At 42.5% G+C, this 15,873-nt stretch overlaps 1 protein-coding gene across 1 annotated transcript in view; it reads left to right on the forward strand.

The window, feature by feature from the left end:
- Nucleotides 1-868: 868 nt before the first annotated feature.
- Nucleotides 869-15,873, forward strand: part of LOC126194578 (toll-like receptor 2) — a 121,895-nt gene continuing 106,890 nt past the window's right edge. Inside the window, exons 1-2 of the mRNA XM_049932786.1 lie at nt 869-1,058; nt 5,013-5,176. Coding sequence (XP_049788743.1) covers nt 888-1,058; nt 5,013-5,176 — 335 coding nt within the window. The 5' untranslated portion in view covers nt 869-887. The remainder of the gene's footprint in view (nt 1,059-5,012; nt 5,177-15,873) is intronic.

The following is a 15,873-nucleotide window of genomic DNA, read 5'->3' on the forward strand; positions in this document are numbered from 1 at the left end:
GTACTTAAATAAAACCTTAATCTATCGAAATATTATGAAAGCCGAAAATAGATTTTTTTTACCTGAACCACGGTGTGGTCCCCTTAAGTTAGATTAAGTAGTGTGTGAGCCTAGGGAGCGATGTTGGTCCCATAGGAACTTACCTCGAATTTCCGAATTTAAACCGATCTTAATCCCACAGAAAATGTATGAAGGCAACTGAGAACAGAGAGTGAAATGCAGCAACTATTCCCGAAGTCCGGGTTGTAATCCACTACGCGTCGCAGCTGCTTCAGGAACTTGTAAACTCACTTCCTCGCCAAACTGAGACCGTTGTCAAGGGTAGACACAGCGTTACACGATATTAGCATGATGTCCTCTGGTTGTGATTAATTTTTTTACGCGCGCACATTTAGTAGCAGAAGTCCTAGGTCGTTACATTACACAAGCACTCATGATTGCAACTCTTGATATTCATTTTTTTTATCTTTGCTATTGATTTAATGTTGCTCTAATATTCTGCCAGTAGCAGAGTTTTCGTTTTATATACAAATGAAAAATTGTAAATGTTGGTAAACATAACTTCTCTTACTCTCTAGATCGCGGATAAGTAGGTACACATAACAGAGTAAACTATTAGGCTTTGAAAGTGTACCACATTGAACGGAGTGAACGATGAGTGCAAAAAATATAATGGTGGGACAGTATGACGAGACCGAGGCAGACAGGTTGGCGTTTACGTGCTGAACAGGTTTGGCTCGAGATCTCGGACTAATCGGTGCTCGCGGAGGGAGAGGGGGAGGGGGGGAGGGGGGGGGAAGGAGGGGACGTTGGCATAACGTGTGACGTATTTGGCGTCCTTTGGCGTTCAGTCGAATCCGTGTAACTGCGGGCGCCGCTGCGGCAGCATGTGCTGGCCGCTGCTGCTGCTTCTGCTGCTCATGTCTCACTCATCGGCAGGTGGCCTGGGTGCTAAACGCATCAACTTTGCTCAACTGACGTGTGACAACGTACACGACAACAATACTGATGTGCTCCAGGGCTGTCGCTTTAGCGTCATCTCCAGAGATGACCTACAGGTATTTCACCAGTTCCCAATTACAAGGCACTGCTGCAATACTGCCGCTGCAATTTGAAGTGAAAGTGATAGTGAGTGTGACTGTATCAATTAAGCTCGGTTAGGAGCATCATTCTCGTCAGAGAGGCTCATTCCATATCAATCGGATATATTTTTTGAGTGTGTTGGTGATGGTCGGTGCAGTGGAAGATGTGTCGTGTGGTGTTGCTGGCTACGAGACCGACAGGATATGGTCAGTTGCCTAACACGAAGCAATTTTCTTCCTGCGCATATGATGGTCGCTGTCCTTGTGTTGTGTGATAGGTGCGTCTTCTGTATATCTGTTGACTGCAGGTGCGTACATAACGCGATGTCATGTTTGTGTTGCATCATGATGAGAGAAGGAAGAGGGTGAACGAGCACCAAGAGAGTTGCCGAATTAAAATCACGACTCGGCAGAAGAACCATAACTTACTGTGCAATGTGTTCTCATTCCATAAGACATTGCAGAGAGTTAAAGTTTACTTCGCAACATAGTACGATATGTTTTGGCCAATAACTTTAAACCACTGCTACTCCTCTAATTGCTGAGTAAGTACTGGCGTTGAAAATTTTTTCCGCCATCAGGATTCAAACCAGATTTTTCCGCGTCGAACGCCACAGCACCTTAGCGACCTCGGCTACGTAGGCAAATGTTAGATTGTACTGGACAGGTCTAGCCAACGAGATGTACACGGCAATTACGACAGCAGGTTTCTTTCTTGTTGCAAATATTGTTAGCTGGCCCTCAAGGTAAGAAAACTGAGATGCTATATCGATAAGTAGACAAAGATTATTACATTTATTTTGGGTGCACCGTGCGATTTGACGCAGTGCCTAGCACACTGTACTCGCAGTCGGGAGTAGGACGGTTCAAATCCGCGTACAGTCATCCAGAGTTTGGTTTTACGTCTACAGGCTACTGCTGAAATGTTTACTTTGAAAGGGCATGGCCGGTTTCGTTCTTCCTCCTTGAAATATTCCGAGCTTGCGCTCCATCTCTGATAACCTCGATGTCGACGGGACGTTAAACCCTAACCTTCCTTCCTTCTCTCCTATTTTGGGTGTAGCAACTGCAAAGCGGATACGCAATAGGGGCCCGCAAGATTGATGTACTTAGTTTCAAACATGTGCCTGTCACTCGAGAGTTAGCGTTTGTTCGTTCGTGGCTTAAAATAAAATAACACGTTCACCTTGGCGTACGCTACGTGCGGCGGGGAACGTCCGGGTAAATGTACTGGGCTTCGTGTTCCGCTCATTTGCCGAACCCTAATTCGCAGACGATTATACTTGAAGAGTTCTCTCGGTGAAATCCAGGGCTATCCGTGCAGAGCGATGACTGTATAAATCTACTTGTAGCGAAGGCAAATGCTGTTAGAACGTTAGGGTACTCTTGCGAGAGAAATTGCATATCAAACACTGACACGACCGATTCTTGATTAGTGTTTATCTGTTTTTGCGTCATATCCATTTTAATGTTTCTAATGCTTTATGTTTAATTTCTGGACAAGATATGCGAAGAACAAGGCTAAAGGGAATGAATTACCACTAAGTGAGTGAAAATATGAAGTTAATTACATATATAGGAGTACGTTTCACTGTGTTTCACATTCTTTTAATTCGAGCTTTCGTAATAATATGCAAAAATATTAAGATCTTGTTATAAGAACAAATGTGTACACCACATCAGGTTTTCTACAAGTAATGTGATTGATCATATGCAATGCGAAATTGACCACTGGATATAGCGAGAGGCGGAGTCGCCATTATAAAAGGGGGAGGGGTGTACTGTGCTGTCAATAGAAAAGCCATTATAAAAGGATGCGGGGTGTATTTTGTTATCACTAGAGAAGCGGTGTCGGTCAGGGGGGCTCGATGACGTCGAACATGAACAAGTTATTGTATGTCACCTGATTAACGAACACTTACAACGCTGCCCAAGGGGGCAGTCGATGACGTGAGTGTGAAGTGCAAACGCTAAGGAACAATCCCAGCTAAACCAAGATCAAGCACATGTCATGCGCTGACGGACGTGGACCATCGGCCATTGTGGAGCTTGGTTTTAAAATATCGCACGTAACCTTCCGAAAAAATTATTCTTGAGTTTCAAAGCGCTATCAACAGCCCAGTTAGCTCAAAGTAAGAAGGAAGTACAGTGGTCGAGCAGCGCCTCATAAGCCATAGATTTCAGTACTCAATGTTAAGCTACACCTGTGGCGGTGCAAAGAGAGACAGCACTGGCAGTGGATGATCGGTAAGAGTGATTTGGAGTGATGCATCATGCTATACGCTCTGACAATCCAATAAAAGAGCTTAGGTCTGGCGAATTATTGGAGAGTATTACCTGCCATCATATGTAGTGCCAAAAGTGAAGTAGAGAGGAGGTGGTGATGTTTATGGCGCTTTTTCTTAGATAGTGACTGCTTCCCTTAATGCGCCTATGAATACGCTAAATGTGGAAGGATACAAATACAGCACTGTGTACTGTATACGGTAGAGGAGCTGTTCGCAGACGATAATTGATTGTATCAGCACGAGAATACACCCTGTCATACTGCAGCATTTGTGTGACAATGGTTTAGGGACAACAACAGAGTGCCCTGATCAAGGACCCGACATGATCGCAATGGAGCACCTTTGCTATGACTGAGAATATGACTTCGGTCCAGTATCCAGCATCACTATCTTAACTGGTTTAGTGTCCACTAACAGGTGTCCGGATTCTTCTGACTGGACTGTGTATTTATATGTTGGAAAAGTTTATTACATTACAAAATTTGTGAAATTATTAAAACTGGTTGCCGAATGGTCACCTAACTCCCTTTTGTGTAATGCTCTTCCTAAATATCTCTCTCATTATTATGTTCACGACATGTGCAACCACCATTGGGGACTTGTCTGAACCGATGGCAGTATAACTTCCCGTGCCCAGCTAACAATGTTGCAAGATTAGAGGCCGATGATGACATAATGGAAAGACGACTTTTAACAGTCGGGGTAAACTCCTCTGTGCTCGTCTCTTTTAAAGTTCAGCCCAGTCCTTTTCCCTCTTTTCTTTTTTAGCACATTTTAATTTATTTTTGAACACAGGTGCACGAATTCTCTTGCAGCTTCCTATTAAGTTTTATGTAGATATCTATTGTCAAACTTGCCTGAAAATTCATTCCTAAAAGTTTCTTGCTGACTTTTTTCCATTCGATTCCTTCCCTACTTTTGTTTCTGATCTGTTCTGTAATACATTTTTGATTTCAGGTATTTTTCAGTGAACCCAGCGTAATTCGACTGTCCGTGCGTGTTACAGCTTCCTTTTAATTTTTTTATCTTGTAATTCATCTGCATATTATAGCTTCGTTTAAAATACTCTTTTTTTGCGTAATTAATCTAGTTCCTCTAGTGCTCACAAGACGGCTAGATGTTCCTTTTGGTTACTGGTGCACATTTTCTGTAATTTGCACTTCTGTAGTCAATATTCTATAACCCTCAGCAATTTTAATGTTGACTAAGCGCTGTATTGTGCGTATCATCATACACTATGTTTGACAGTTACGTCAACAGAAGAGGCACAATGGTCTTTAGAAATATTTGCTTGTGGCCAACGTCATATAATCGTAAATGTGAGATACTACAGGAAGGACCATTTACACAATTCACGTACGAACCAAGAAACATAATTCTTCCTGTCACCGAAATGTCTTCCAATGATCACGACGATAATACAACAAACTGCTGGTAAAAAAAGTTTAGGACTGAGTACGCGAAGTTGAGCCTGTCACTTCGTCACTACAAATGAATAGAAGCACTTACGTTGATGTTGCTTTGCCGTCTTCAGGACACGGTTACAAACGCATATTTCGTTATGGACGTACGAGACTATTACGTAAATCTTTCAGAAGTCGAAATGGAAATGAGATTGTGAGCATTTTTGTTTTCATTTCAGGTCACGTGCATCATACTTTCCGTACATACTGGATCAAGTGACCTCGTGAGTGCATATAGGACGAAGCTGCTAAACACTCTGACGTTCCGCATTCTACCTCCCACACGTACGGAACAACAAGGAGTCTACTGTGCCTATCTCCAGTCCGCGCATCTCCGTAAGTGGTAAGTTCTAGGCAGTATTACGATTAATATGTTGACAGTGAGTGAAAAACTGCAGATCTGGTTGTAAATAGTAATGAAAGCTGTTTACACGACTTTCTTGGTACCATCAAATTACCATTCGAATTTATATACTGCTTGACAGTTGCTAAGGAACAACTGACACTTCTAAGGAACAACTGCCAGTTGCTATGGAGCAGCCAACAATTGCTACGGAACACCCGATCAATGATAATAAAATGAAATGCAGATGGCGCGACTTATTAACTGTAACGATCCTCTGCACGAGCGCTTTGCATGCATTCGACAGTTCACGCAGTACGTTGTTTTACGAAGGTATTCCATGTCGTTCGACAACACATTTACAAGACATGATGTAAATACTAAGGATCGTGGAATAGCAGTTGAACGGTTCGAAGCCAGTCAAGTGCCACCACTGTGGCCAAAGTAATTGCTGAGTCCAAAAGTGTCATCTCGCGCTTAAGAAAGGACACTAGTGCAAACGCTTTCCAAAAGCATGCCGTTGGTATAAGACGGACCACCATACTGCAAGAGGACCGATACTAATGGCGAAAAGAAACAGATATCTCACTCCATTTCGCAGCGATTAAATCAGGTTGGTTTGTACGCTCGGAAGGCTGTTGAACTCATCCCACATTAACCACTTCATCGTCGAGGAAGAGTTAGTTGGTGCAGAGTATGTTGGTTGGGGTCAACAAAAGTGGTTCTCCAATGAATACCGCTTCATTGTGGCACGTGATTCTGGCCGTTAGTTAGTGTGGAGAGAGAGAGGGGAACACGTTATAGACCACTGAATGTTGACGATTTAAAAAAAAAGAAAAGCGTTATGGTACGGGAAGGCGTTATGCACAATGAGCGAACACCGCTGTGTATCTTTGTGCGAGGTCCATTTAAAGCACGGCGTTATTGTGCGAGATAATTCTGGATCATGTCCGTCTGTTTAGGAGTGCGACAGGTTCGTACTTTCGATCTTATGGACGACAGTGTCCGCCCACAAAGAACTGCTGAGGTGTCGGACACACTGAAAACTGAAGATATTGAACGTATGGAGTGGCATGCTTATTCTGGACCTAAAAGCTATAGCGCATGCGAGGGATATTCTTGGTAGAAGTATTTCTCAGCGACACCCCCTCCCCGAACTGTGCATGAAAGGAAAACCTCTCTGATAGAGGAGTGGGCAATATCATCCAAGGACTGCTGAACAGTTTGATAGCCAACGTTAACGACAGGAGCAAAATGTGCATTAGTGCCCGAGGAGGGCAAATTCTTTACTCAGATTCCGATATCAAACTTGATGTTGTGCGCCTGACGTGGATCAAACATGAACGCTATTTATGTATGTTATCCTGTTTTACCGCGCGGAGAAATCTGTAGCATTTTTCATTGCGGATGTTCCACTCAGAGTATATTATGTACGTATTGTATTCCATGTCGTCTGTCATTATCTGTGATTATTCCACTACGTCTGTATTTCGTAGCAATTGTCAACGAGCATATATCATTTCTTGAATGTACGATGCGAATGTGGGGACATTTATATGCTACAAAACGTTTTCCGCTTGTTCATATTAAAGATTGCACAGTTGTATTGCCTTTGTATTGATGCCGTTCGACAAGTGTTAAAATTTACATGTACGAATATAATTGTACTATCAAAGTCACATTATTGTATGTGCTGCATGGGAATTTCCTCTATGTTGAAGCTCAATTTCGTTTGATTTTTACCACCGTATTCAGGATGCATGATATATAACTGATGAAATAATAAATTTCTATGTGTTTCTTGGCTCTTATTGTCTCGTGAGCTCCCTGAAAGTTTTTTTTTTTTTTTGTGATGCTCTAGCAATGGAAGAATAAACCCTTGACTAATTGCCTGGTTCTGATATGAATAATCTGTCTCTCTTTTGTATATCTATTTTTATAAGGACCGCGGATTGACAATGAAAGGAGTGGGTCGAACGAAGGATTTGTCAACGACTTTCGTCGTGAGTGTATTACATTGTCCGTCGATGAACGTGCACTGTCTGACCCACGTGTAGAATTATGTGGTCGTCCCACCTCTAATCGCTTCGTGTAGACTGTAGATGCTCCCAAGGACTTGACAGTTGCCACAGATTATAACCAGGAGCCCCTCACGTCCTACTCTGAAAAGAATAGAACTCTTATGTATAAAGCAGCTTCGACGTCTCATTACTTTTAAAATGAGTGTATTTTTCGGAAAATCTAGTTTTTTTCCTAAACTATGTGTTATTTTGTGAAATATTGTAGCTATCTTTACTGGTACAACTGACTACTGTCTGCAGAAAGGGTGGCGAACGAAGTTAATAGTAATAATGAATTAAAACGTCATGCTTGATTCTGAAGTTTTACCACAAGAGCAACGAACATTTAGTAAGCGCCGGCCGGAGTGGCCGAGCGGTTGTAGGCGCTACAGTCTGGAACCGCGCGACCGCTACGGTCGCAGGTTTGAATCCTGCCTCGGGCATGGATGTGTGTGACGTCCTTAGGTTAGTTAGGTTTAAGTAGTTCTAAGTTCGAGGGGACTGACGACCTCAGAAGTTAGGTCCCATAGTGCTCAGAGCCATTTGAATCATTTAGTAAGCGATTGACCGTTTTCCAAACATTATTGTGCGCGGCTATAAGTGTGAAGAGGTTTAGGAGACGTTGATGTGGAAAGTTTCTTGAAAGTCGTCAGGTGTTCTCATTACCAATCACACAAAGAGCATGGTCTGGGTAATTTTTGAGCCGTGAATTACGCTGCCTCAGTTCCTAACTTCAGTACTTAACGTACCGTGTTAAAACTTTAGATTATAACCGCATTTTAGATTTTTAAGTTTGGTAAATAATAGTATGAAATACGAAAATCAAATTTTTGTTGCTTCTGTACGGTATTAGAAAGACAACCTGCAACTGGGATTGGGTGATCTATTTATCCGTTTAGTAATGTGGGAGAGATGAGTGACTTCTGGTGCTGCACTCCCCAGTATGGTATAGTAGGCACGCTACATTATACGTATGTATGTTAGCCTCATCTACAGTCTATACACCTGGCATTGATGGTCTTGAAGTCTTCATGAATTTCGTAACAATTTTCTAACGGCATAGCTGCGAACAGGTGCATAGAGCTAAGAACAGTGCAAGGCAGATATTTCGTACCTATGATAGTGAACAGTAATGGTCCTATTGCACTCGCCTGAGGTACACTGGACGCTAGTCTAGCTTCTGAAGATGTACTGCGTTGTCTTTGCTTGAAAGTTTTAACTCGCATAACCGCCTCAGCTAATCCTTAGGAATGTATTTCGATTATATTAGGTGACAGTGCAGAAGGGTACCGAAGATTTCTCAGAAGAACTTCACGATATTGATTGCGTCTAAACGAAACCTTATACCTGGTGAGGTATTTTCTCTGTGGACGATACATTTCTAGGTTCGATAGCAGATCGTTGAAAAGACGCGAACCTAAATTGTCAAGCATCTGACCATTGTAGTGAATGTTGCAATCACGTCGCACTTCGTTGTTAATGTTATCAGTATTTCATTATTAGACGATGACTCTCTTTTCTCTTAATATTGGGCACTTCAATGAATTGGTTGCGCCACTCTGTTGCGGTAAATGTAATGTACTGCGTACATGAAAGATACATACGAAACGTATTATTTAATTCGTCTGGTGCGCATTGGTTATCCTTGTGTGGAGCAAAATGTATTATCAGAAAAGCCATATCGAACCATCGGATCAATGGAAGATATTGTCTTCTAATGTTGTACAACTTTTTCTGAATTCATCCAGTCTTACTCTCTGAACTTCGCAAGGACACAACGTCATAACATACAAGCAATAATGAGGAATTATATATATTGGATTGGTGCATAAGTCTGTAGCTCTTTTCCATAACTTGCAGGAACACAACAGATAAACATAACAGAGATTTTAGTCATCAATAATGTATTCACCTTCAAAATCTTAAACATGACAAGAGCCGCTCGGCTTGAGCTAATATAATTTACCACCATGTGATGTAACAAGTCTCAGGCCACCGAAAGTTATACCTACAACTCCTTCCCGGAAAGGAAAGTTTACTATCCACAGTGAGGGCAGACACTTCTTACAAAACATATTTCTCCTGCACAAGTCCTCCCCCTTGCGACACTAGCTTCACAGACACCTTGCCCCTCCATGTAAAATATACCAAGTTAAAATGTGTGCACTGTACATACTGCTGTAAATCACTTTATCGCTGGGCTGCTTACTTCTGAACTAGCAAAAACTGGAAGACATCAAGCAGCCTTTGGTATTATCTAACACAAGCCACTAATAATAATAATAATAATAATAATAATAATAATAATAATAATAATAATAATAATAATAATAATAATAATAATAATAATGAAAGTAGTAATATTGATAATAACGTATAGCCTCTTCACCAATGTAATACACACTACACAGTTATGTTGTATTTTGCTGTCAATTACCTCATTTATCACTTATGAAATGAATAATGAAGCAATTTCTGTCCATTGCGAGAAGTACCTACTCCTCGGAGAAGGCATTTTCATCAGATATTTAAATATATACGTCTCATTTCTATTGTTATAGATACATGGTACAAAGTACAAGTGTAGTAGGTACACTATGTGAAGAACAAGAAGGATGATATCCCTACAGTTGTTTAAGCTCTAACCTACATCACAGTGTGTCAGGCCTTAATGCTAGTGTTTAAAAAAGATATTATTCTGGCAACTTACGTAGTCAGCATTAAAGTCTTACAAAACAGTGATAACAATATTGATCTTTTACAAAAATTTTTCTTCGTGGTCGAAATACAGTAGAACTGTTTTGAGCAACCCCTCAGGAAATTTCACTGTAGTCCTCCGGGGAAATTACCCTCAAGTTGGGAACCACTGTTACCTACGTTATTTATTTCTCTTCAAGAATCGACCGAACAATTTGCACCATGTGTGAAAATGTCAATATTCTGGATAGAAAGTCTTGTGATAGACACATCAAAGTCTAGTAAAAGTACTACTTTTTTGTGAGACACGCTTTTCATCCATTTAGTGAAACCAAACCTCTTCTCATTCTAAATCCCTGATCATGTCACACAAATTCTGAATTATTATCAGTAGCATTTAGAATTGACGCCGATGAAGATGTACAGATACTTTAGACTGAACCTGGTAGGACGGATGAACGTCAACCGTTAGACCGAGGACTTTCCATCAATCAAATTCATTTTACGGAGCATTATTATAGAAAAATATTATGGAAAGATCCCTGCAACTTTCAGTATACTGACTTGAGAATATTCCGAATTTTCACACAATATTACTGTGTATTTTACTTTTATAAGTTTCTAAATATGATTAAATACGCATAGATCTTCACAAAATAAACCAATATTAGGCTGGTGTGATACCTAGTTACAGCCCACTTTTCTATAAAAACGTCAAAGTTCTTCTGCTGCTCACAGGGTGCGCCACTTTTGGTACTTAATTTATGTTCATGGTGTACAGAAAACGTTGGAATATTGTATCAATATTTCAGATTTTTGATAAAGCGGAAAAAAATAAATTAATGTATACATGTTGGGGATTTCATATATATGTGCATATTGTCAGTACCAATTTGGAATAAATGTTACAGATGAAATATGAGTGGTATTTTTTGATTACGTTGCGTTTTGTTAGGCTGCTTTGGGTTCACGTTGGATTGGGTTGGGTCTGGTTATGGCCTTTAGTCGGCGAACTTGTGCTCGCGTCGCAAAAGCAATGGAAGCAGTGACAAGAGAGCGGTGCATGGTGAAGCGAGAGAATTGAGCGCTGCACACCAGCCAATTCCAAGCACGGAAACCATGCGAAAAAAGTCATATTTCATAATTTTTATGGTTTATCAGTTTACGTCTTCAGCTAAAATTTTGCGTACCAATTTTTTTCAACGTGTCGAACAATTTGGAAAACTCAACACAGATTTCGACATGACAAGTCCATTTCCTTGTAAGCAAGAATTCTGGCGTAATTAGTATTAGGAACATTCAGTATGATTCTTCATTCTCAGTCCTTATGCCCCCGCCTGCATCGTTCTATTTCTACACTCCTGGAAATGGAAAAAAGAACACATTGACACCGGTGTGTCAGACCCACCATACTTGCTCCGGACACTGCGAGAGGGCTGTACAAGCAATGATCACACGCAAGGCACAGCGGACACACAAGGAACGGCGGTGTTGGCCGTCGAATGGCGCTAGCTGCGCAGCACTTGTGCACCGCCGCCGTCAGTGTCAGCCAGTTTGCCGTGGCATACGGAGCTCCATCGCAGTCTTTAACACTGGTAGCATGCCGCGACAGCGTGGATGTGAACCGTATGTGCAGTTGACGGACTTTGAGCGAGGGCGTATAGTGGGCATGCGGGAGGCCGGGTGGACGTACCGCCGAATTGCTCAACACGTGGGGCGTGAGGTCTCCACAGTACATCGATGTTGTCGCCAGTGGTCGGCGGAAAGTGCACGTGCCCGTCGACCTGGGACCGGACCGCAGCGACACACGGATGCACGCCAAGACCGTAGGATCCTACGCAGTGCCGTAGGGGACCGCACCGCCACTTCCCAGCAAATTAGGGACACTGTTGCTCCTGGGGTATCGGCGAGGACCATTCGCAACCGTCTCCATGAAGCTGGGCTACGGTCCCGCACACCGTTAGGCCGTCTTCCGCTCACGCCCCAACATCGTGCAGCCCGCCTCCAGTGGTGTCGCGACAGCCGTGAATGGAGGGACGAATGGAGACGTGTCGTCTTCAGCGATGTCGCTTCTGCCTTGGTGCCAATGATGGTCGTATGCGTGTTTGGCGCCGTGCAGGTGAGCGCCACAATCAGGACTGCATACGACCGAGGCACACAGGGCCAACACCCGGCATCATGGTGTGGGGAGCGATCTCCTACACTGGCCGTACACCACTGGTGATCGTCGAGGGGACACTGAATAGTGCACGGTACATCCAAACCGTCATCGAACCCATCGTTCTACCATTCCTAGACCGGCAAGGGAACTTGCTGTTCCAACAGGACAATGCACGTACACATGTATCCCGTGCCACCCAACGTGCTCTAGAAGGTGTAAGTCAACTACCCTGGCCAGCAAGATCTCCGGATCTGTCCCCCATTGAGCATGTTTGGGACTGGATGTAGCGTCGTCTCACGCGGTCTGCACGTCCAGCACGAACGCTGGTCCAACTGAGGCGCCAGGTGGAAATGGCATGGCAAGCCGTTCCACAGGACTACATCCAGCATCTCTACGATCGTCTCCATGGGAGAATAGCAGCCTGCATTGCTGCGAAAGGTGGATATACACTGTACTAGTGCCGACATTGTGCATGCTCTGTTGCCTGTGTCTATGTGCCTGTGGTTCTGTCAGTGTGATCATGTGATGTATCTGACCCCAGGAATGTGTCAATAAAGTTTCCCCTTCCTGGGACAATGAATTCACGGCGTTCCTATTTCAATTTCCAGGAGTGTAAATAGCTTCATGTAGCCGCATGCAGCTGCAACTCTTGAGTTACCTGCATCGCTGTCACGTGGTCCACAGTCAAGATAGACAGCTTAAAGCCGCCATTAGACGTAACCCTGTGTTCAGTGTAATGAAAGTGATTTTACTGTTGATGTAAACAGACACTGTAGTATTATGGTAAACTGAAAAAAAAAAGCATAAAGTGTATAAGCGCTACCACGACCAGCTGCACTGGTGAAGTCAGAGGATCTGTACTGTGTCACTCGTTGTGCAATGCTTACACATTTAAGTATGAGTGTAATTGTATTATAATTTGTACTGAAAACTCCTGAAACGATTCACGGAAATCATGGACTAAGATGTCATTTAGAGCCTCACCTGAAGCTTTGAGCTGTCATAGCAACGTTGTATATGGACTGCTTGTTTCTGTAACGCTCGCTTCTGCATAATGTTCCTCTTCAAGTGACAATTTGTACCATTCTCAAAAACTCTACATTGTATGGACATAAATAATTTAACACTTGGTAAGAACCCATCTATGCTATGCAAAATCACCAAGTAGATTAGAAAATGAAAATCCGTTTTGTGCATTGGCTGCTTTTTATGAATTGAAGAGAGGTGCTCTTCGTGGTATTAGCGCTAGTCCTAACAATAATCAAGACGTGGCTCTTGCAGCACATTACGTTCACATGCTGAGCAACTGAGGGAATGTAATTACTTTATTTTCAATCTTTGTTATTTCTTTCTTTCTGCCAATTTTGTTCCCAATTTGCACTTTGTTCTTACTGACTAAACTTGATGTGTCAATTACTACATATTTCGGTTTTTTACATTGTTTTAATTAACTTTCTATATCATTACTATGGCAGCGTTCTTGTACTTGTACATTATTATATCTCAACGTTACTTCTAGATTCCTCTGTTTCACATATTTTGCTTATAGCTTATTGTGTCAAAACAGTTCTTCAATCGTGTGTTCCTTAAGGTGCTGTTCTCAGAAGATACGTCATGTGCTATTTCCAGTCTACTGTGTTCAACGCTTCAGAAAATCAAAAGAACATATTGGGCGAAGTGCCTACGAAGTTAACTTCAATCTCACATATGAGGAATACCATATAAATTAATGACCGAAAAGTATAAGGAACCTACTATCATTTCTACAGTTGGTAAAGAGAAGGACTCAAGGATGGCTAGATGGAGGGAGTTAGTAGACTATCTGCTAACTGCCCTATTTCATGATGATAGCATCAACACAGAAGCTTAAATACGCACAAACTTAGAAACGAACAAGATAACGAACACGATGATCTGATGTTGGCTACACTTTTCGCTCAAGAAGAAGTTTCTGTAGCAATTTCCAACCACAAAACTGGAAAGGCACCTCGTCCGGATGGCGTGTGCCTTCAAGTCGTGCAGATAATAGGTCCACCGATAGTGCCATATTTGACAGCATTACTAAACAACACGTTGCGAATAGGCAGGACTCCGGCAGTATGAAAAACAACTAGAGCATTAGTGATTAAAAAGGGAAGGATAATGACCCGGTATCACCGAAGAGCTTAGTGAACGTTTTGTCAAAGTTGAGGAGCATCTGCTCTGTATCCGCTTGTAGGCTCACACGAAGCTCTGAGGCCTAAACCATTGTCAATATGGATTCAGAGTAGGGAAGTGTATATATGATGCAGTTATCAGAGCTATCTGCTGTAGAAAATTCGACAGCGAAGTATGCACTCGCGCTCAAGATTGACATCGCAACCGCAGTTGATAATCTTTGGTGGCCTGCTAGTGTCCATGGATTGCAGAACAAAGAAAGGTAATTTTATTACTGAACTTCTATTACGTCTGTTGGATGGGATGGATACTACTGAAGCTGTCGATGCGCAATCACATGATATGCTAGCAGTCGTGTCGGCAGACTCCAGTGCGAGACATGAGGAAAAGACGAATGATGTGTTAGCTCAGGTACAGCATTTGTGCAACAAACTGACTATAACAGTTCATAAAACAACAATAGCTTACAATACCAGTTGGGTCTGATTCAAGAGATTGAGAAGGTCCAAAGAAGAGCGGCAAGATTCGTCACTGGTGCATTTAGCCATCGCGAGAGAGTTACAAATCTTATAGAAAGTTTAAAGTGGGACACACTTGCAGATAGACGGTGCTTTAAACGGAAGGGGCTGCTCACTAAATTCCAAAATCCGATCTTCACAGAGAATGTAGAGTAGATATTATTACCACCAACTTTCAAATCGCGCAATGATCACCATTTAAAGATAATGGAAATTAGAGCCAGCACTGAGGCGTTCAGACAGTCGTTTTTCCCTCGCACGTTCAGCGAATGGAACAGAGGAACAGAGGGGGGGGGGGGGGAGGGGGGGAATATGACTTTGGCACGAATTTTGCCCTCCGCCACTCACTGCTTGGTGGCTAGCGGAGTATATATGTAGATGTAGAAACATATTTCTAACGCGAAGATTTTCTCTTGCAGAAACCCGTCCCTGAGGCTTGACGGAATCCCTGTAAAACGCAGCATTGTTTGTAGATGTTTAGATATTCTTCACGACGAGGAAGCAATTTTCTAGAACACGTACAATTTATTATTAAGAAAACGGCTCAAATTATTCGTAAGATTGCCCGTGCTGGCACTGCTGACGGTAAATTACCGTTGCGTGTGGTACGGTGATATCACGAAGCTATCTTCAGCGCCATAGTGGGATTCGCTGCCAGCATTTGCGCGCATCGCCTTTTTTTTTTTTTTTTTGTTATCAGTCTTCTGATTGGTTTGGTGCGGCCCGTCACGAATTACTCTCCTGTGCCAACCTCTTCATCTGTAGGCAGCACTTGCAACCCACGTCCCCAAACTATTTGCTCGATGTATTCCAATCTCCCCTCATCTGTCCCTTCTCCTTATCAGTGTTTTTCACATATTCCTTTCCTCTTCGATTCTGCGCAGGACCTCCTCATTCCTTACTTTATCAGTCTACCTAATTTTCAACATTAGTCTGTAGCACCACACCTCAAATGATACGATTCTCTTCTCTTCTGGTTTTCTCACGGTCCATGTTTCACAATCGTACACTGCTGTACTCAAGACGTACATTCTAAGAAACTTCTTTCTCAAATTAATGTCTATGTTTGACACTAGTAGACATCTCTTGGCCAGGAATGCCCTT

The sequence above is a fragment of the Schistocerca nitens genome, chromosome 1, assembly GCF_023898315.1.
Source record: "Schistocerca nitens isolate TAMUIC-IGC-003100 chromosome 1, iqSchNite1.1, whole genome shotgun sequence".
Lineage (NCBI taxonomy): Eukaryota > Metazoa > Arthropoda > Insecta > Orthoptera > Acrididae > Schistocerca > Schistocerca nitens.